General features: G+C 36.7%; 2 protein-coding genes across 3 annotated transcripts; one reads left to right on the top strand and one right to left on the bottom strand.

Moving 5' to 3' along the window:
- Positions 1–7,175: 7,175 nt before the first annotated feature.
- Positions 7,176–12,373, top strand: LOC107807091 (oleoyl-acyl carrier protein thioesterase 1, chloroplastic-like). The gene is made up of 7 exons (XM_075219098.1): positions 7,176–7,691; positions 9,189–9,322; positions 9,419–9,532; positions 10,095–10,190; positions 11,283–11,370; positions 11,448–11,516; positions 11,803–12,373. The coding sequence occupies exons 1-7, from the start codon at positions 7,359–7,361 to the stop codon at positions 12,076–12,078; spliced, it is 1,110 nt and encodes a 369-aa protein (XP_075075199.1). The 5' UTR covers positions 7,176–7,358; the 3' UTR covers positions 12,079–12,373.
- Positions 12,374–13,740: 1,367 nt separating this feature from the next.
- On the bottom strand, positions 13,741–18,648 carry LOC107807092 (RPM1-interacting protein 4-like). Of its 2 annotated transcripts, none has more exons than XM_016631383.2 (4): positions 18,511–18,648; positions 15,814–16,272; positions 14,658–14,846; positions 13,741–14,041 (listed from the first exon to the last, which is right to left on the bottom strand). In XM_016631383.2, the coding sequence occupies exons 1-4, from the start codon at positions 18,514–18,516 to the stop codon at positions 14,018–14,020; spliced, it is 678 nt and encodes a 225-aa protein (XP_016486869.1). In that variant the 5' UTR covers positions 18,517–18,648; the 3' UTR covers positions 13,741–14,017. The 2 variants fall into 2 exon arrangements, with proteins under 2 accessions (XP_016486869.1, XP_016486868.1); XM_016631382.2 differs by having other exon boundaries at positions 14,658–14,849.
- Positions 18,649–21,430: the final 2,782 nt, after the last annotated feature.

Raw genomic sequence — 21,430 nt, forward strand, 5'->3', positions numbered from 1 at the left:
TCGTCCTTTTAGGCACACTGCAGTGTCCGGGCAGCCAGCTCTATAACCTGTCGGCCATACTCGTGCAAAATAGCCGCTCCCTCGCCAACATGCTGCTGCATCTGCAGTCCTAACTGGTGGAATAAATGTAGGCCAATAGCCTGCACAACATGTAAAATATAAATTACGGAATGCTAGGTCACATTTATAAGTAAGAATACCAAATAACATACAGTGCCTCGTTTCTCCCGGCGTATGGAACGTACCAACCGTCAGCTCGATGAATGGGATTCCTGATGAAAAGTCGAGTAATGCCGTGGTACCAGCACATATAATCATGCTCAGTATCAGACAGACTTGATTTGGGGGGAGGCAGAATCAGGTCAAATCACTGGTCCCAAGTATCGATCTGCTCCTCTAGCCATGTCAAATATGCGTGTCCACCCTGGAACGATCATCCTGCTGGAAATGTGTGGTTTGCCAGGTGGGCGGTGTTGGTATGAGCTGTGGACGGCCAAACTGGCAAAGTACCCACTCGGTGGCATGATGCTCCACAATATCAAGGCACATCAACGGGACGGAAGAGCTCCAAATAAGTCGGCCGGCCGAGCAATAATCGGGCAAGCCAGCTATCAGCGCGTCGCTGTATGGCATCCAGATGAACTATTAAGTAACAACAGAAAATGTGAGTATACGCAACACATGTGAAGCCAGGCCAAGTAAACTTAGGTATACATTTACTTGTGCGCCCTCTAGCAAATCCAACAAATCCCTGCACAAGGGGAGATTATGTCGAGCCTCGTACTCTCGCCGGAGAACCCACCCTCCTAGCTAGAGGGAGCAACATAGGTGGTACATCCGGATCTAATGGTGGTAGAGGTGGCTGCAACTACAGGAACCGCTCCCAAGCCCAAACCTAACATAAAAAGTTGACGTAAAATTTAAGATAAATTTTTACTAGGTATGTTAAAATGAATAGAGTATTCGAATATGTTGTCACCTGCAATGGCGACAAAAATCCAGTAACGTCATACTGGGCGCCCATGCTCACCCGACATATCTCAAGCTACTCAAGATGATGAAGAAATCTCAAGCTGACTAGGTTCCCCAAAATATTCGGGAACAAGACACGTCCAAATATAAGGAGTAGCGACAACCTCGTATACCTGTGAACATAATAATTCGGTGTATCGCCATCGATGTCAGGATGCAATGCCTCCAAATACTCTCGAATAGTCGTCAATTGAAAACCACGGGTACCAGCCAGTACATTCTCATCCTGTGGTCGAAAACTAGTGAGTCGCTGCAGCATGTCTAGGTACTACACACATGTCATATCTCTCATGTCATGCGACAGAGCAACGAGGTGTCTATTAACGGACAACCCATATATAATCTTCACGTCCTCCAGTGTGATGGTGGCCTCGCCAATGGGCAAGTGAAATATGTGTGTCTCCGATCACCACCACTCTATCAGGGTCGTGACCAAAGACCAATCGAGCTTCAGCCGCCCGATCTCCAAAATCCTGTAGAAGCCCATATCCGGTAAGCGTTTGACTACATAGGGATGGAGAACTTTGCCCTTCAGAAAGTCCCACGTGTTGTCCACTCTCCTAATGCGGAGAGTTTGGGCCAGAAACTCTCCCTCCTATATGTGAGCGGACCTATGATCACCTTATAACGACAGTAGCTCATCGCTGGATGGTCCGGGATGAATAGGCGACATCTCCATGTTGTCTACTGTAAATTAAACAACATTAATTACATGTTAGTTTTATAATTTTATATGTTTGTTTGTAGAGTAAATAATTAATTTTTATATTTATACAATATTTAATTATTAAATATTCACATATGGGTTCCAGGCTCGATATTTAAGGCTCAGTAGCACCAAGATATCCTGAATTCTTGTATGTGTTAGTTTTATAATTTTATATGTTTGTTTGTAAATTAAATAATTAATTTTTAAAATTATACAATATTTAATTATTAAATATTCACATATGGGTTCCAGACTCGATATTTGAGGCCCAGTAGCACCAAATGAGAGTAAGAGAAAAAGGGTCTCGGTTTCCGAGGGGCCAGAGCCTAAGAATAAAGCGGCTTGAAAACCCAAGAAGAATGTGATTTCCCTGTCCAAGGAGTCAGTTCAATTCCTAAGAGAGGAAGAAGAAGAAAAAGAAAAATAAAAGGAGAATGATTCCGGTCTGGTGGCTCGAACACGAGCTAATACCGAGGGTCAAAAGACCACCAGAGTGGCCGAAACTGGAAATATTTTGCCTCATTCTGACGGGGTTTAGTTGGAGTCCCCGAGCTAACTAGAGCTGAAGGTACCTCACCTCGGGGTGAGAAGGCATCGGAAATAGCTGTGGAGGCTGGTCCCGAGGCTCTTTGAAATGGGGAGAACGCCCCAAGTGACCCACTTGGGGCAATAGAAATCGAAGACTCTATTTCGCTTCCTTCATTCTACGAAGAGGAAATTTGGGAGGCTCATACCATGAAGCCTTCCCACGTAGAAGGCGCCCACGGAAGGGAGGACCTTTTCCGTGGCTGTTTTGTTGGGGTTGACAATGCTGCTGGCTTGAGTGACTTGGAGGTACTGAGAAAGAGCTTGGTCGAATCTTCCTCGAGTTTCAGATTTACCAGCTAGTTCCCAGCCCCTAGTGCCAATCCCGAGTGCAAACGAACAATCATCATCTCGATCCCGGAGGATGCATGAGTTTTTTCCGTCCCCGTAGGGGTGGCTAGTTACCTTCAAAGTCTGGTCACGGAGGAAGATCAAGCTCTGATGGATGAGGTGGGAGCACCAGTGTCTCTTCAATGAGGCTCAGTAGGCTATGAATCGGACAAGCTCTAAATTTCTTTGTCAATACCAATTTCCATACTTGTGTTTTTTCTCTTCTTACCTAATCCTTTCCTCTATTTTTGTAGGCCTCGATGCTTCATCATGAGGCTTTCTTTAGGTTTCAAGGAGAACTGAGCCGATGTGAGGCTGAAATTCAAGGGCTTGGAGAGAAATGCCATCAAGCTTCTCGGTGAGCAAAAAGAAGAGGAAGCAAAGAGCCTTCAAGCTGAACTTGCTGCAGCTCAAAAAGAACACAGTGACCTGGTCGAGCAGGTAATGGGAATCTTAGAAGTTAATGACATCGGGTTTGGGGTGACAACTAACAGTTCGATCCCACAGGTCCAGCAAAAACTCGAAATAATCGGGCAACTTCGTGAAGAAGTGGATACGGTGAAGGCGAAGACCATATCATGGAAGCAAAACATGGACCGCCTTGACTCAGAGAAGGAGGCCGCTCGAGCTCAGTTGGCCTCGGCAGAAATCCAACTCCAGGGTATGAAAGAGAAGAACTTGGTACAAGCCAAGAAAATTGAGGAGCTCCACGATTGGTTGGTCACGGAACTTGCAGCGGCCAAATCTATGGCTGAGATGGCTAAGGCCGATGCTGAGACAATCATGGCCGTCTGCTGGTCCGATGCCGAAGCCGCTCAAGCTCAATCATAAGAAGTTGCCAATACTGCTCAGACTCGAGCATAATGGGTTTCTGAGCATGCCAAGTATCAGTCTCGAAGGGAGACTCTCGAGGAGCTCCACGCTCGTGTCTTTGACCTTACTGTCGAGATAAAAAATGCAAAAGAGCTTGAAGCCGAAGCCAAAGCGTTGGTCTCTTCCGATAACGATAATTCCGGGAGTATGAGCGGGTCAGAGAACGTAGAAGACCCTGAGGGTGAAGATATTTCTCCTAGAGGAGATTAAGTACTTAGGATCTTTTTTGAATTTCTTGTATGGAATTCTGATCGGGCCATGTTGCCCTTGTAAATAACTTTTGACATATATGAAGATCTTTCTTTCTGCCTTGTAAAATTTCATTTCACTTCTGCCTTATGCTTTATTTATGCCTTATGAAATTATTATAGGTTCGAGGTTTAGGCAATTCGACTGAAATCGAACTAGCACATTTTTTATCGAGCGAGTGCTTGCTCGGATTCGAAATAAGGTAACCCGTAAGTTTTATTTGAACGAGGACGTATAATATTTTGCTAAATAGATATGATGAGTGTATATCAATGTATAACAGTAGGAAAAGGGCGGCTATTTGTGTAAACATTTCAAAGTGGTTCTCAAGGTCGATGACAAAAATATAAGGTCCAATATCTTCGTAGCCCAACCCATTGAGGCATTCATTGTGCTTATGTAGGGGTGTTTTGGTCATTTCTATATCCAAAGTCCAAGTCACATAGTAACAAGTTTGGAGATATTATATACATATAGTCGATTGGAAGTGATTGTTACACAAATAATCGGTAAGATTCACGGTTTACTTTTCTAGTCAATATACATAGATTATATAGATTATTATACACATTTATATACATATTATACATGAATTTTACATACATTATACATCCGCCGGCTATTTTTAGTTTAAGAAATTAGGTGGATAGCTATTCGGGTTAACTTTTTTAGTCAAATTTATAAATTATACACTAATTATATATGCTTATACACATACTAAATATAAAATACATTTTCCGACTATTTTACTTTAAACAATTGAATTGACGACTATTTAAATTAATTATTTTTTATCTCTATCCCATCCATCCTAATACTGGACGATTACTCTCTTCCTCTCTTTTGGCAGAAGGACAATAAACTGGTCTATGAGTATTAAGTATTAACTTACACTACGAACTTTTTTCACATTAATTTCCATCCATTATGATAACATTTTTGGTGTTTTTCGCTCAATATTTCACCTCAGTGTTTCCAAGAAATATACTTTAATCTCAACTAGTTGATATTGTCTATTTGGATTGAAAGCTATAAGCAAGTTTGTAGCATGAGCAGTTCAACAACAACTCAGTGTAATCTTACAAGTGGGATCTGAGAAGGAGGATATACGCAGGGTTACCCCTATCCTGGAAAAGTAAAGAAACTGCTTCCGATAGACCCTCAGCTAGTGTGGACAGTTCAACCTCGAATACCGATGAACATGATAATCCAATGTATCGCCATCGATGTCAGGATGCAATGCCTCCAAATGCTCTCGAATAGTCGTCAACGGAAAACGACTGGTCCTAACCAATACATTCTCATCCTGTGGCTGAAAAATCAGTGAGCCGCTGCAACATGTCCAGCAACTGCACACCTGTCATCTCTCTCATGCCATGCGACAGAGCAACGAGGTGTACATTAACGGGCAACCCATATATAACCTCCACATCCTGCAGTGTGATGGTGGCCTCGCTAATGGGCAAGTGAAATATGTGTGTCTCTGGTCGCCACCAATCTATCAGGGCCGTGACCAAAGACCAATCGAGTTGCAGTCGCCCGATCTCCAAAATCCTATAGAAACCCGTATCCCGTAGGCGTTTGACTACACAGGGATAAAGAACTTTGCCCTTCAGAAAGTCCCACGTGTCGTCCACTCTCCTGACGCGGAGAGTCTGGGCCAGCAACTCTCCCTCCTATATGTGGGCGGACCTATGATCTCCCTGTAATGGCAGTAGCTCATCACTGGAAGGTCTGGGATGAATAGGCGGCACCTCCATATTGTCTATTGTAAATTAAACAACATTAGTTACATGTTAGTTTTATAATTTTATATGTTTGTTTGTAAAGTAAATAATTAATTTTTATATTTATACAATATTTAATTATTAAATATTCACATATGGGTTCCAGACTCGATATTTGAGGCCCAGTAGCACCAAGATATCCTGAATTCTTGTATGTGTTAGTTTTATTATTTTATATGTTTGTTTGTAAATTAAATAATTAATTTTTATAATTATACAATATTTAATTATTAAATATTCACATATGAGTTCCAGGCTCGATATTTGAAGCTCAGTAGCACCAAGATATCCTGAATTCCTGTATGTGTTAGTTTTATTATTTTATATGTTTGTTTTAAATTAAATAATTAATTTTTATAATTATACAAGATTTAATTTTTAAATATTCATATATGGGTTCCGGGCTCGATATTTGAGGCTCAGTAGCACCAAGATATCCGGAAAATATTATTATTTTCTCATGTTATTTTCTTACGATCATTGACTATAATCTGACAGAGTTTGTGTTTGATCTATCAATTATTTTGACGTATTTTTGAGTATAAGAGATACTTAAACTACAGGGATACTACGCTAAAAGACACTATATTTTATTACGCTAAAAGGCAATACATTTTACTACCCTAAAAGGGCACTATATTAATAGTCTTTAAGCAAATAAATAATATAAACCAGATAAAAATAACAAATACATTTAATCAAAAACATTCACGAAAATACATATACAACAGTAAAAAAAAACTTATTTACATTTTTTTAACAAATAATAATGATTTCTCTATTTTTACATTTTTTAGCACACTAATATCTAAGTTTGGATAAAAATACCATACTAGTTTAATTGCAAAAAACACACAAAATAACATAAAACACATGTAAAACAACTAATATGCAATTTTTATACAAGTTTCGACAAAAATTAAATCGGAATACCTCGATTTATGTTTTTTGAAAAGTTGAAAAATTGAAGATTTGTGTCCGAACCGAACAACCCACAATGAGAGAAGGCCTTAGCTAGGATGTGGGACCAACACTCTTTACTTTTTGTGGGACGGGTGGGGTCCACTCGAATTTTTTTGGGTCGTTAATGGAGGGGGGACCTGCTGGTTTGATTATAAAATGTGGGGGGGGGGGGGTTGCTTTCTGGTTCAGCGTGGCGGGAGAGAAGGGGACGAGTATTTGAATAGGTAAAACGTGGTTTAGTAAAGCGTTTTATATAAAGCGCTTTATCAAACCACGTTTTACCTAAACGTCTTATCAGCTTCAGGTAAAACGTGGTTTGAAAAGGCGTTTTATGTGAAACGCGCTTTACCTTAACGTCCCAAACAGACATTAAAGTAAAATGCGATTTAAAAACGCGTTTTATATAGTTTGGTGTTCTAAGTTTTTTTCCCACTTATTTCGATAGTTTGAATCCAAAAAGACCATAATTGGATTGCGGATTCGTTAACTTTGTATCTTGCCATGATTGTATCCGGATCGGTTCCAGTAACCCGGGCCCGGCCACTCATTGTGTCAAAATTTATTGTTTGGGCTGGGTAGGTGAAAGCTGGGTAGGAAAATGAAAACAAGTGGCATAATTTATTACTACTAATTTATCAGTATTAAATGCCCAGATGGCAGCTCCCTCCCTCTCGGTCTAACTTCCTCAGGGCCTCAACCTCTAACTTCGATCTCATCGACACAAGACAAAACACGCAAAAACACAGCCCAACTCCGACACAACAAATCACTGATAACGTAAACCACACACACACACACACACTCTTTTCTGTGTCTGCAAATCTTTTACAATGTTGTCACGAGCGGCATATCAGGCTAATGCGGCTATTACAGATCATACTCATCACTGTTCAAATCGATTCTTCAAGTCGAATTCAATTTCAATTCCCCACAGAAAATCTTTTGTTTCTACTTCGGTAGCTCGAACCGGTCCGGTTTTGGCTGTAGCTACAAACGAGACGAAGAGCAAGCGGTTTACATATGAGCCCAGCCTTGCGGATCGGTTAAGGCTGGGGAGTATGACGGATGATGGAATGTCGTATAAGGAGAAGTTTATTGTTAGATGTTATGAGGTTGGAATTAACAAAACTGCCACTGTTGAAACCATCGCCAATCTTTTGCAGGTTTTTTTTTTCTTTCCAAATATTGATTTTTTTTTTTTTTTTTGTATTCTTATTTTACTCTTTTGCTGACTATGAGCTCTTGATTTGTCAATGCATGTCTTTTTTCTCATTTTTTATTATTTTTCTTTGACGTGCAATTGCCAAAGATTGATTGATATTTATTTTTTTGTTGGATTTTTGTGTTAATCAGCTCTTTCACTGAATATGAGCTCTTAATTTAACAATGCATGTCTATTTTTCTCCCTTTTTGTTTTTGTTTTGACATGCAATTGGTTTTGTTAGAATTTTTTTTCTTTGGATTAGGATACTGCTTAACTTTATTTGTTGCTTAAACAGGCTAATTTTGCGGTCTATATGTCTAATTGAAAGACCAATTGCTAGACCCTCTTGTTAGTTAACCAATCAGTAAACTAAGTCTCAAAGCAATTCAAAGGATTAAAAGAAATTCGAATGCTAAATTCTCTACCACATCTAGACCATAATATGTATTCACGATCAAGAAAACCAGAGCTATTTTTTACTTTATTTTGTGCGTTTGAGGTTGCAGAATGAATTAATCAAAATCATTTTATCAACATGTCTTTGTTCTTGATATATTTGAGTAGTTTGGTTTACTTTTATGAGCTAATCAAAGGGTTTGGCTGTATAAATCCTTTATATACATTTCCCTCCATTCAGCCTCATTTTTTTTAATACTTAGTACCTGTCTTTTAAAGCAAATTTGGTTGACCCGTGTTCTTCCATTATATAAGTTGTTTCCATCTATGTTTGGTTATGGTTATTTGTTCTTGCTCTACAAAGAAGAAGAACAAAATTAACACTCCTAGGTTAGAACAATAAAGTAGGATAAAGACGATGTCTTCACAAGTTTTTTCTTATATCTCAAGAGGACTTTGTCCTGATTGTCTGTTGGGAATTTTGCTTTCTCCACTTTACTGAGTTAAACTTTTAGCTTTTCTTTATCATTTGTTTCCTCAAGCTCTACATTGTCTTAAATCATTACAAGTTCTCTACCCCCTTATCAATCATTATAGCTCTAATTCATTTTCATTTTGGTTTTGTTGCGTTCTTCATAGATCGGTCGTTTTAGTATCTTAGTGCACTTAGCATAGAATGTAGCGCACTTAGTGAATTCTACTCCCTCCTTTTCAAACAGAATGATGGGTTCCGAGTAGTAGGATTAAACCATCTAATTTTAAATCTCAATTCGAATATGATACCTCACCTTTTAAAATAGAATTTACTTATTTAAGAACTACATAAAAAGTACTATTTAGGCAAAAAAAATTGTGATTGAAAATATTCAATGTAGGAATAATTGTAATCAAAGAAAAGATTGCTCGACTCCTGAATACTAAAGGTGGGAGTATAAAATTTTGGGGGATATTTTTCTTGCCTTCCTCTATCACTGGTCCTATAATTGTCTTTTGACTGTCCTTTCTTTTGAACATGCAATGCTTATTTGGGTTTAAATATACTTAAAACTCTTTTATACAGGAGGTTGGATGCAATCATGCTCAAATGGTCGGATTTTCAACTGATGGATTTGCAACTACCCATACCATGAGAAAATTGCATCTCATATGGGTTACTGCTCGCCTGTACATTGAGATCTACAAGTACCCTGCTTGGTAATCCTTTTCTACCTCTGCGATTGTGTTCACTATACTGGTTTATTTGACAAGACTATTGCAGCCATGGCTAACGTTGCCTGTGATATGGGACAGGAGTGATGTCATTGAAATAGAGACTTGGTGCCAAAGTGAAGGCAGAATTGGGACTAGACGTGATTGGATTCTCAGAGACTGCGCTACTGGTGATGTCATTGGAAGAGCAACCAGGTGTAGAATTTAGTATAAACTCCATATATACCTAACAGAAAGAATGTAGATCTCACTAAAGAGTAATTTTATTGTTTAATGCACATCTCCAATTGGACATGTATGCTTCCGAGCATGCAGTATCTATTCTGAACTTGAGTTTGTATGTGGCAAATACTTAACCTAGTTGATTCATATTGTTTTCCTATGAATTACTTATCTTTTAAGTATCTTCTCCCTCACAAGTAAAGTCTAGTATTTTCCATGCCACATGGTTATTAAATACATGTCCTGCCTTAAAATACATTTCCCACAAAGGCGGCTATCGGAACGAATGATTTCTTTTTGTAAGTTACTGCATAAAAACTGAAAGGACCTCCAGGGAGTGGTGTGCTTCTAAATCAACGCGAGTCAATATGTTTACTTTATGAAGTCTCTAATTTGTCATTCCTAATATGATTTCTCTCTAGCATCAAAGTCACAGATCCCACATTTTGACAATTTATAAATCCTTTCTTTTCCTATACTGCTTGTCATGTTATTCTACAAACTTAATTTAGGATGTTATGATGTCTGATTGCAGCAAGTGGATCATGATGAACCAGGACACAAGACGGCTTCAAAAAGTAGCTGATGAAGTTCGTGATGAGTTATCAACCTATTTTCCAAAAGAATTGAGGTAAACTTATTCTCCTCTTTTTCATTTTTTCTTCTTTCCCTTTCCTTTCCTGGAACTTGTAATTTCCTTAGTGAGTAAATTACTTTTGTTAAATCTAACTCTAATGAGAAGCTGCTTATTGAACTTCTTGAAATTACTATATAACGGTTGGAATGGTGTACTTGCTACTGGTAGATGAAAATGTAGCTGTTAAATACTATCATAACTTATCGTTATATCTAACAATCAAATGGTTTGGAGACATTACAGATTCGTAATTCTTGGATTTTCATTACAGACTTGTAATTATTTCATCTATTTCTTGGTACTTGATGAATATTTTTGTATCTTAGATTGATCAATGGAAAAAGAAGATTATAACACATAAATAAAAACTTATCCTTCTAACTACCATAATTTACACTAGGGCCTAAAAACCATTTGTTCCAAAAAACAGTTGTCTTGCTTTATGAAAACGAAAAAAAAGGTTGTTTCTCAAAAACAAAATTTCCAGCATATGCAAAACCAATTCTTCAAAACCAAATCCAAACACACACACATAAATTTTTGCGAAAAGCAAAACCAAACTAAAATCAATCTGTTTCCCAATCCAAATACCGCCTTAAGATCTCCAGTTTCTTCCAACTCCGTTGCTTGTTTGTTTGCCAAACTCATATTCAGTGTAGTTTAGACAGTCAGACAATCATATGGGTGTCTTCTCTATCAAGACAACTCCAATCATCAATTTTACCTTTTCTATATCTTAGTTAAGTATTACACTTGAGTCAACCTAACTTACTTTTTCTATTTGCTCACTATGTTTAAATCGGCTAGACTGAGGACCGGTAGCGAGAAAGGAATTGAACAAATGAATGAAATGATGGTCCGAAGAGTACTTCACTCTGGGGAAGCAAAAATATGTGTCCCTTCCCTATTTAACCTAACATATTTTAAATTGTAGATACTTCATAATTGTGTTATGTGTAACTTATTTCCTTGTCTACTCCGTTGCATATGCTCTGATGTCACTGACCTTGACTTTGTCACATGCAAGTTTTGAGTTTTGTATTTTATTGGGAGCAATGTTATTGATAACTGGCACCCTAATTCCAGGTTAGCTTTTCCGGAGGAGAACAATGGCAGCCTAAAGAAAATAGCAAAACTTGAAGATCCTGCTGAGTATTCCAAGCTAGGGCTGGTGGTAGGTATCGGTTTAAAATCCCGTGTTTAGTGATATTCTATTCCGAAACACTCAGGATATTCAGTGTGTTTTGGCAGCCACGCAGAGCTGATCTGGACATGAATCAACATGTAAACAATGTCACTTACATTGGATGGGTTCTTGAGGTATGTAGCTGGTTCCTATCTCTTAACTTCATGGATGTGGCCAACCATATATACGACACAATAATTTCTTTTCTTCTTGGAAACTTCTTTAACACTGAAACTTCTGTTGCTCTTCATTGTGATAAATAGTTAGACGAGTTAGGAGACTTAATCGGTGGGGATCTTAAAGCCCATTTATCATTTGTGTTGTTATAGGAAGTTATTAGAAGTATGTTGCAATTATATTTTACATCTATGGATTACTACCTACTTGATTTTGCTGACAAATTACTTGTATATATGGCAGAGTATGCCTCAAGAAATTATTGATACACATGAACTAGAAACAATCACAATAGATTATAGGCGCGAATGCCAGCACGATGATGTGGTCGATTCTCTTACGAGCTATGAACCCATTGAAGATGCTGCTTCTTTAGAGATTGGGGGGGCTGCTAATGGATCTGCTACCGCTCCAAAGGATTTAAACAAGAGCTTCTTGCATTTATTGAGATTATCAAGCGATGGACTTGAAATAAATAGGTGTCGAACTGAATGGAGAAAGAAGCCTTCAAGGATATAAGTTTCAAAGTGTTCTATTATCCATTATAGCCCAAGTAGGCAAGTGATTTCAGTGGAGGAGCTCTTCTTTTTTTCAGTGTTTCTATCTTTTTTCTTGTCTTTCTGCAGTTTTTGATTGTTTCCCTCCTTTTCTTTTTCTTGGAGCTTTCCATAGACTTTGGTTGAGATGAGGCCACATTGATTTGTACTGATGTTTTAGTTATGCAAATAGACAGGATGAGGAAAAAAGTGTACTGTAATATGGGAACTATCATAGTTCTTATCATGTAATGTATGGCATGTATCTCCTGCTGGTAGCTTCATTTGTTCTTATCATTTTGAGTAGTCTGATTTCACCATCATATTTGCACAGAAAATATTGCTTTTCCTTGGAAGATAGGGATTAAAAAAGAAAAAAGAAGGAAGGGAAAATTACGTTGTATAACTACTCCCAAAATAATAGCCGTGTATATCTATATTATTATAAAAGCACGGTAAATGTTGAATGATAAAAATAACCTCAAAATATTGACTGACTTTTATACCCTTCACAATTGAATTATTTCTTTAAAAAAATTAGAATATGGGATAAAATAGTAATATCAAGTGCCTAAAATATAAGAGTTTGTTACCAACTAATAATAGAACTTCTTAAATGTCATTGGAAAAAAAAAAAGAATTTCTTAAGCCATAATATAACATAATATTCCTATGCCATCCTAACAATATCAAAAAGAAACAAAAAGTTAGATTAAGTTTAAAAGCGGAGAATACATAATTAGCAGCCTATTTTGTTCGGCTTCAAAATCAAGAGGTAATCTTTAATTATAATTCTATTTTCTATTGTTTAATACCAAAACAATCTATTAATTTATGTAGGATTAAACAAGAATATGAGTAAATTATTATGTTTTGCCATCTTTTTCCCCAGACGTATGGCTTCAAAATCAAGAGGTAGTCTTAAATTATAATTTTATTTCCTATTTTTTATGACAAATAGTTTATAAATTTATGTAGGATTAAACAAAAATATGAGTAAATTATTATGATTAGGCCATTAGTTCCTTTCCTCCCAAAGACGTATCCTTTTAATTCAAATATATATATATATATTTAATCGATTATGAAATTCACACATATTTAGTAACAAATAATTTTAGAATATATATGCAAGTGAAAATTCATTACTTTTGATACACATTTTTTATTGTCTGACACAAGATGAACATAGAGACCACTATAATCCCAGTATACAACAACAACAACAACCCAGTATAATCCCACTTGGTGGGGTCTGGGAGGATAATGTGTACACAGACCTTACCCCTACTCTGGGGTAGAGAGGCTGTTTCCAAATAGACCCCCGACATCCTTCCCTCCAAGAACTTCTCACCTTGCTTGGGGAGACTCGAACTCACAACCTCTTGGTTGGAAGTGGAAGTTGCTTACCATCAGAGCAACCCCTCTTGTCTAATATATATATATAGAAATTATACAAATTCTATACACTTTTCGGCTACCGAACGTAAATAGTTTCTGGCGCGGGCTGATAGTGAAAAAAAGCCCTTAAAAGAAAGGGATGGCACATGTTAAAAAGATAGTATAATCATAACTATTTTTTTTAACTTCTAAAATTCTTTTTTTTTTATTCTTTTTCTGCAGATAGATTGATTAAGCACAATAATTAAAAAAAAACATAATTATAAAAATCAGATAAATATTCATAGCCTCGAAAGTATTACAGTACCTTTGCAGGACTGAGACAAAGAGAAGTAAATTAAAACGACAAGTACACAATAAAATTGCAAAAATCAGCTGAAAGCATAACAAAGACAACAAACCACTAGCCCAAATATAAGAAGCCTCTTAACACAAAAAAAATTAACATTGCAGAGGAGTTTGTTGATTTATTTACAGATCAACTATTGCTTCATATCACCAGAAAAATTGGACCCTCTTTTTCACCACAAAGGAAAGCAGCAGCTCTGCAGAATACAGAAGAGAGGATGAGAACAAGACTGAAACATTGTAGCCAAAGACAAATGCAGAATTTAAACTTGACGTGTTTAACCTTTAAGGTTCTTAGCGCTGAATTCATTGTAGTTCTGAAATTATCTGTCCAAATTTAATATTTATTGAATACTAGTGGTTTTTCACATACAACAACAACAACCCAGTGAACTCCTACAAGCGGGGTCTGGGAAGGGTAGTGTGCACGCAGATCTTATCTCTATCCCGGAGGAGTAGAGAGGTTGTTTCTCAAAGACCCTCGGCTCGAGAGGATGAATAGAAACAATCAAATCTCAAACAATAGCGAGAAGAATGATAACAATGTAAGAACTAGAAACAAAACAAAAAAATAGATGGAGGAAAGCAATAGCAACAAGCAGTAACCACAGTAAGATACAAGAAAACCGAAGCGGAAGATAATAGGAAATAGCCGTAATACTAGCAATCTAGGAACAACGACAAGATACTAATGGTTTTTCACATACATATGAACTATTCATGTTCCATATTGAAAATAATGGATTCCATTGAACCAGTTGAACATAGGCATCAGCCTCTGAAAATAGAAAAGAGCAGAAGTGATAGCAGTACCTTTTGCTTTTCGTTTCGTTGATGCCTTTCGATACTGTAAGATGTTCTACCAGGTGTGCCTAGCACATTTCCAGGGCCTCTGTTCCTTTCATTTCGCACTTTGTTAAAAACCTCAGAGTAGTTTTCTGCAGATTGAGGATCGTTCTCATCCCATTCGCCAAATTTCGGAACTACAGCTCCTCTATCAGGCTGCTAGATGAAGGAGAAATCACAGCTAATGAGATGAATAAATGAATACCCTATTAGTTCAATTTCAATGTCACACTAGACTTTTTAAGGTCAAACTCAACGGTTTAATCTACTTAAAAGCGCAAAAGTTTCAAAATGCATGGTCAGTCCAGTGCACAAAGCATCTCGCGTTCATGCAGGATCTGGGAAGTTTCAAAATACATGATTGCTATAATATTTTCATGCAGATTTAGATGCAGCAAAAATCAGCTAGACCTCAAAAATGTTTGCAGTATTACAACAATAACAACAACATAACTAGTATTATCCCACACTGTAGGGCCTGGAAAGGGTAGTGTGTACGCAGACCTTACCCCTACCTTGAGAAGATAGAGAGGTTGCTTCCAATAGACCCTCGGCTCAGGAAAGTATAAGCACCACATGTGATTGCAGTATTGTTTAAACTAATTGGTAGTATGTGATCTAGGAGCCATGTAGCTTCTATTAAACCAAAAGTATCAAGAATATAACTTATATACATTGATAGAGTCAAGAAATATATCCTAACTTGTTATAGTAGTTATCTTTCAGAGACTCGTCAGCATATAATCAGTATATACAAGGTAATTAAACTCAAAGTATCAAATGCATTTCCTATCATGTCCAGAAATGGCTAACATATCTTACTAATTAGCTTATTATCTGTCAAATAGGATAAGTAAGGCATGCAATCACAAGTTGTAAGTGTCTAATCTTCGATATTATGAAAGGGCAGTTCGGTGCACTAAACTCCCGTTATGCACGAGGTCTAGGGAAAGGCCGGACCACAAGGTTCTATTGTACGCAGTTTTATCCTGCATTTCTGCAAGAGGCTGTTTACACGGCTCGAACCAGTTACCTTTGTCACATGGCAGCAACTTTACCAATTACGCCAAGGCTCCCCTTCTCTGATATTATGAAAGATGAAATAGAATAGGAAGAAACATACACTTTCTTTCTTCATTTGATGCCTCCCCGGAGTAGCACGAGCACTTTCAAATGATCTTCCAGGAGTAGTACCATGGCTACTATCATATGAATTCTTCCCTTCCCAAACAGGCGAAGCAGCTACTCGTCCTGATATCTTCGCCTGCTGAGAATTTGGATGAATGGGTGATTTAGCAATGTTGTGATCAGATCCTGCAGTTTGTCTAGCAGGTCGCCCTGAGTTTGATCCACGACCAGCTCCATTACGTTGTTGAATATCACCATGTTCTTTACTCACTCGACGTTTTTGTTCATCCCTTTGAGTTTTAGGAGCAGAGTAGGGAAACATGTCTGGATTTTCTTGAGGGTCATTTGGATTTATCATCTTTCCACCACGAGTTTTCCTTGCATTGTCAAAAAAGACAGTATAGGGAGTGTTGTCTTCACTTTCCCAATTGCCAAACTTTGGCACATTTGGACGCTGCAGTGACAGGTAAAACGAAATTCGACAGATTGTGAGTGTGGTTGCAGGTATGATTGAAGTCATTTTCCAAGAAAGATATTGTTGTTGTTAGGACCGAAAAAATCAGGAGTCATGCGGAAACTATTAAAACAATACTTGAACAACGATAAATCAAACAACATAAGAGAAATATACCAAAAGAGATATTTAACGTGGTTCGGTCAATTAACCTACATTCCCGGCCGGAGATGAGCAATCTATTATATATAAAGAGAGTAAAAAATATCGAGAGAACAACCTCACGAAGAGGCAAACACAAGTGGCACACTAACACTTGTCCCGAAAAGTTCTCTTCCTAAAGAAGACTCCCAAACCTCATATGACTACATTATGGATGCTGGTAAATGAGAATGGAGGATCCTTAATTTATAGAAGTCTAAAATCTTTTCCTCCAAGAAAAGGGACGAATCAAATATGGGGCTGTTTATGATCAGGGATGTTTGGTACGATCAAAGTCATGTTCAAGGAAACATAGTCGCTGTTAATTATGATCAGGGATGTTTGGTACGACGGAAGTCATTATTCCACCCCAAATCATAAATGACAAAAAAAGAAATTGATTTCAATAACCTCGTTGTGTTGAATATTTAGGCTTAATATCTATTCAGGAATTTATTGAATCTACGTTAAATGCTTAAATGATCATATATAATGCATAGTTGGTAAGTAACATCTATATTTCATAGATGAGAAGCCAAAATTCTTATATCTGCAAATATTCCTCAGTCCTCCAAAAACATTTACACACTGGAAAGAGATTCACATATATATAAGAATAACAGAACTTTTGTCTCAAAGCTTGTAAAGGTGGCCTATATAAATCATCATTTGTCTGTGTAACCCATTTAAATCTCAGTCCAATAGTAAATAAAAAAATATAACAAAATCTCTAGACTAAGGATTCATTTGGTTTGAAGATAAGTTATGTTACATCAGTTATCCTTGTATTATTTCTTATTGATTATTTGGTATGTTGTATTAATTTTGAGATTGTCAATTTTATTGTTTTATCATGGGATAACTTATCCTGAGATTATTATATTATCTTGGTACTAATTTTAATACTAGAATAACTTATCGAGGATTAAAAACCAAAAGGGATAAGGCGGGTACTAAATTCTTATCCCAGGATTTTTATCCATCATACAAAACGACCCCTAGGTTCTTTGTATTATCTACAGAAAATGATTCAAAATGCCCCTAAACTATAAGAAAAAGTTTAAAAATACCATTCATCTACCTATTGGGCTAAAAATACCTCTCCATCCACCTTTTTGGTTCACTTATACCCTTTGACCGTTAGGTCAATTCTGAATTAAAAATAATTATTATTCTTTTTGTAAAAAAATTTAAAAAATATTTTACAAAATATTTTCGTTATTAAAACTAATGCACCAATAGTCCACAAATTTAGTAAAGTCTTCTTCTTTTTCTTTTTTCAGTTTTACAAAAAACAATTCAGTTTTTACCCAAAAAATATTATTTTTTTTTAGTTTTTTAGAGCATTTTTTTGTAAAAGCTGAAAAAATATGTTTTTAATAAAATATTTTCTTCTTTAAAAAACTGAAAAAATATTTTCAACAAAATATTTTCGTTTTTGAAAAATATTTTTTTTTAAAAAGCAAAATATTTTTTCTTTAAAAAAACTTAAAACGAAAATAAAACGAAATGCTTTAAAAAACTGAAAAATGAAAAAAAAATATTTTTAAAAAGCAAAAATATTTTATTAAAAACATTTTTTTTGTAAAAACTGGAAAAAAATAACAAAACTTTAGTAAATTAGTGGACTATTGGTTGCATTAGTTTAAAAAAACGAAAGTATTTTGCAAAATATTTTTGTTTTAGTTTTACAAAAAGAATAATAATTATTTTTAATTTAGCATTGACCTAACGATCAAAGAGCATAAATGAACCAAAAAATGGATGGAAGGGTATTTTTAGCCCAATCGGTGGATGAATGATATTTTTAACTTTTTTCAATAGTTTAGGGGCATTTTAAATCTTTTTCCCGTATATAAATCTATAACGAGACTAAAGTAAACATATTTACATGACATAACATATTGTATTCCACAGACATAATGCTAAAAAGAATGTAAAACGAAAAGATCCCCACAAGTTAAATCATGGACCAAAAAATCTGCAGAAACGAAGCAGATGAACACAATCACATCGAAAGCCAAGGGAGAAACTTACTGCCATTGCTCTTCACCAAGCTTTTTGGGACAAACTTTCAGATAATTTCCCGAGAAAACAGAAACTACGAAATACTCCAGAGAGAGAGAGAGAGAGAAATGAAGGAGAAAAGAAGGTGCAGAGGTAGAAGAATTTAAGAGAGAAATATATATAAATGTGACATTTATTTTAGTAACCTTTGACTCTGCTGCCATAGCTGGTAATAGTTGACTATTCGCCTCTCCTTTTATTCTTTGGTTTAAGTCTTCGCACGTCGTCTTTCTCAAAGTTTTCCTCAAATTTTACCCCATGCACTTGCACACTGACAGCACCGTGAACTATATTTTTGACGAGTATTTTATCCTCCTTGTATATTTGTCCCTAAACAGAGTCGAGGCGGATCCCTTCGCCAAAAAATTACACTATACATAATAGCAAAATTCGGTTTGCGCCTCTATACACCGCCCAAACGTATAGTTCAAACTTTTGTGAGGTCCTTTGTTCAATTTCCACTTGACATATTTTTTTTTATTTTCGAAAATTATACCTTCGCCACTGCCCCTAAACTACTTGAAATGAGAGAACTTTGCCCTCCAGTTATATTTTTGGCACAAAAGTACCTCAATGTTAGCCAAGTAGTTCAAAAATACTCTTGCCGTTAGTCAAAGTAGTTCAAAATTGTTCTCTGCGCTAACGGTTTCTCCAGCCTGGGTAGAAAAGGGTCAATTTCGGTTAGGTGTCAAAAACGAAAGGGGAATTATTATTTTTATCTGGCACAAGAAATTATTTATATTTAGTAGCTGAAAAAATATATAAAATTTGTATAACTTTTTTATATAACATACAGAATGTGTATATATACAAAACATATACAAAAAATATATTTTTTGGCTATTATTTTGAGAGCGGCTATATAATATCAATTTTCCAAAACGAAATGAAGGGCGAATTTGTCTCATTTCGAATAATTCAAGCGCAAAATTGACCTGAAGGAAGGAATGTGGAGGGATTTATATCGAGGTCGGGTTCAACACTTGAAAATTGATAAATTTTTGGTACGATGAGCTGTTGGGAATAAACTCCGTAAAAATAGTATTCACGGTATTAGTGATAAACGCAGAACACTAAGTTATGGTTAAATCAGCAAGAATAGAAATGCAACAATAATGACACCAAGAATTTACGTGGAAACCCTTCTGAATAAGGGAAAAAACCACGGCCAAGAAGAGCAACTGATATCACTATAGCGAGGAATTTTACACTGTGTAGTAACGAGTAAAAAATACTCCTAAGACCACTACACCCTCAAAAGAAATAAACACTCTTTTGCTTTTTTCACCTCATTACAATATCTCTCACACTCTATTTTTCTTCACAAACTATTTTCTTATAGTTTATGGAATACCTTGCTCTCTCTTTTCTCTCTTTGTTGGTGTATAGAAATGAGAGTTAAAGCTCTCCTTTTATAGCCAAAACCTCACTCTCTAAAGCCTACAATATTTGACAATTTACACACCTTTTTCACAATTTCAACAAGGTTGGCTACCAAACCAAACCAAGTCAATAAAATTGGCTACCAAATTATACAAATTCAACAAGGTTGGCTACCAAACCAAACCAAGTCAACAAAATTGGCTACCAACTCATTTGAATGAGATGGACACCATATAAATCTCCCCCTCCAGCCTCATTCATCTAGAGGAGGTAGCACTGTCTTCTAGTTTGAGTGCATGCCGACAAGTTCTTTGCATAGCTCGAACTTGTCTCTTGGTACCACCTTGGTCAACATATCTGCAGGATTTTCACTCGTGTGAATCTTTTTGACTTGAAGTGATTCGTTCTCCACTTGCTCACGAATCCAATGATATCTGACGTCAATGTGTTTTGTTCTCGCATGGTACATGGAGTTTTTGCTCAGGTCTATTGCACTCTGACTGTCGCAATAGACAACATACTCCATCTGTCGCAATCCAAGTTCTTGAAGAAATCTCTTGAGCTATATCATCTCTTTGCCAACTTCAGTAACCGCAATATACTCCGCTTCAGTTGTAGATAGTGCGACACACTTCTGCAACTTCGTCTGCCATGATATAGCTCCCCCTGAAAAAGTAAACAAATATCCAGTAGTGGATTTTCTGTTATCAAGGTCACCTGCCATATCAGAATCTGTATAGCCCTTCAAAATTGGATTTGATCCTCCAAAACATAAGCATTCACGTGAGCTTCCTCTTAGATACCTGAGTATCCACTTTACAGCTTCCCAATGCTCTTTTCCTAGATTTTCGAGAAATCTTCTAACAACACCGACTGCATGAGCAATATCTGGTCGAGTGCATACCATTGCATACATCAAACTTCCAACGGCAGAGGAATAAGGAATCTTGGTCATTCTCTCTTTTTCCTCCGTTGTTGTTGGACACATCTTCTTGCTCAACTTCAGATGACCAGGAAGAGGTGTGCGAACCAACTTAGCACTTTTCATATTGAAGCGCTCCAGTACACGTTCTATGTACTTCTCCTGTGACAAGTAAAGCTTCCTTTCGTTTCTCGAACGAGTAATTCTCATGCCCAAAATCTTCTTAGCATGACCCAAGTCTTTCATTGCAAAAGACTTATTCAACTGTTTCTTCAACTCGTCAATCTTAGAAGAATTCCTGCCCACAATCAACATATCATCCACATATAGCAAGAGGATGATAAAATCGTCATCAGAAAATCTTTGCACAAACACACAGTGATCTGAAGAAGACTTCTTGTAGCCTTGCTTCCCCATAACAGACTCAAACTTTTTGTACCACTGTCCGGGAGCTTGCTTCAATCCATATAGACTCTTCTTAAGTTTGCATACAAGATTTTCTTTACCTTTTGCCTTGAAGCCTTCAAGTTGTTCCATATAAATCTCCTCTTCTAAGTCACCGTGAAGAAAAGCAGTCTTCACATC

This window comes from Nicotiana tabacum, chromosome 8, assembly GCF_000715075.1.
Source record: "Nicotiana tabacum cultivar K326 chromosome 8, ASM71507v2, whole genome shotgun sequence".
NCBI lineage: Eukaryota > Viridiplantae > Streptophyta > Magnoliopsida > Solanales > Solanaceae > Nicotiana > Nicotiana tabacum.

Coding starts and splice junctions, on each gene's coding strand:
- LOC107807091 (XM_075219098.1), top strand. CDS start 7,359: ATGTTGTCACGAGCGGCATATCAGGCTAATGCGGCTATTACAGATCAT. Junction 7,692..9,188: donor CCATCGCCAATCTTTTGCAG/GTTTTTTTTTTC, acceptor TCTTTTATACAG/GAGGTTGGATGCAATCATGC. Junction 11,371..11,447: donor ATTCCAAGCTAGGGCTGGTG/GTAGGTATCGGT, acceptor GTGTTTTGGCAG/CCACGCAGAGCTGATCTGGA.
- LOC107807092 (XM_016631382.2), bottom strand. Junction 14,850..15,813: donor ATCAAATGAAGAAAGAAAGT/GTATGTTTCTTC, acceptor TCCTTCATCTAG/CAGCCTGATAGAGGAGCTGT. Junction 14,042..14,657: donor AACGAAACGAAAAGCAAAAG/GTACTGCTATCA, acceptor TGTATTCTGCAG/AGCTGCTGCTTTCCTTTGTG.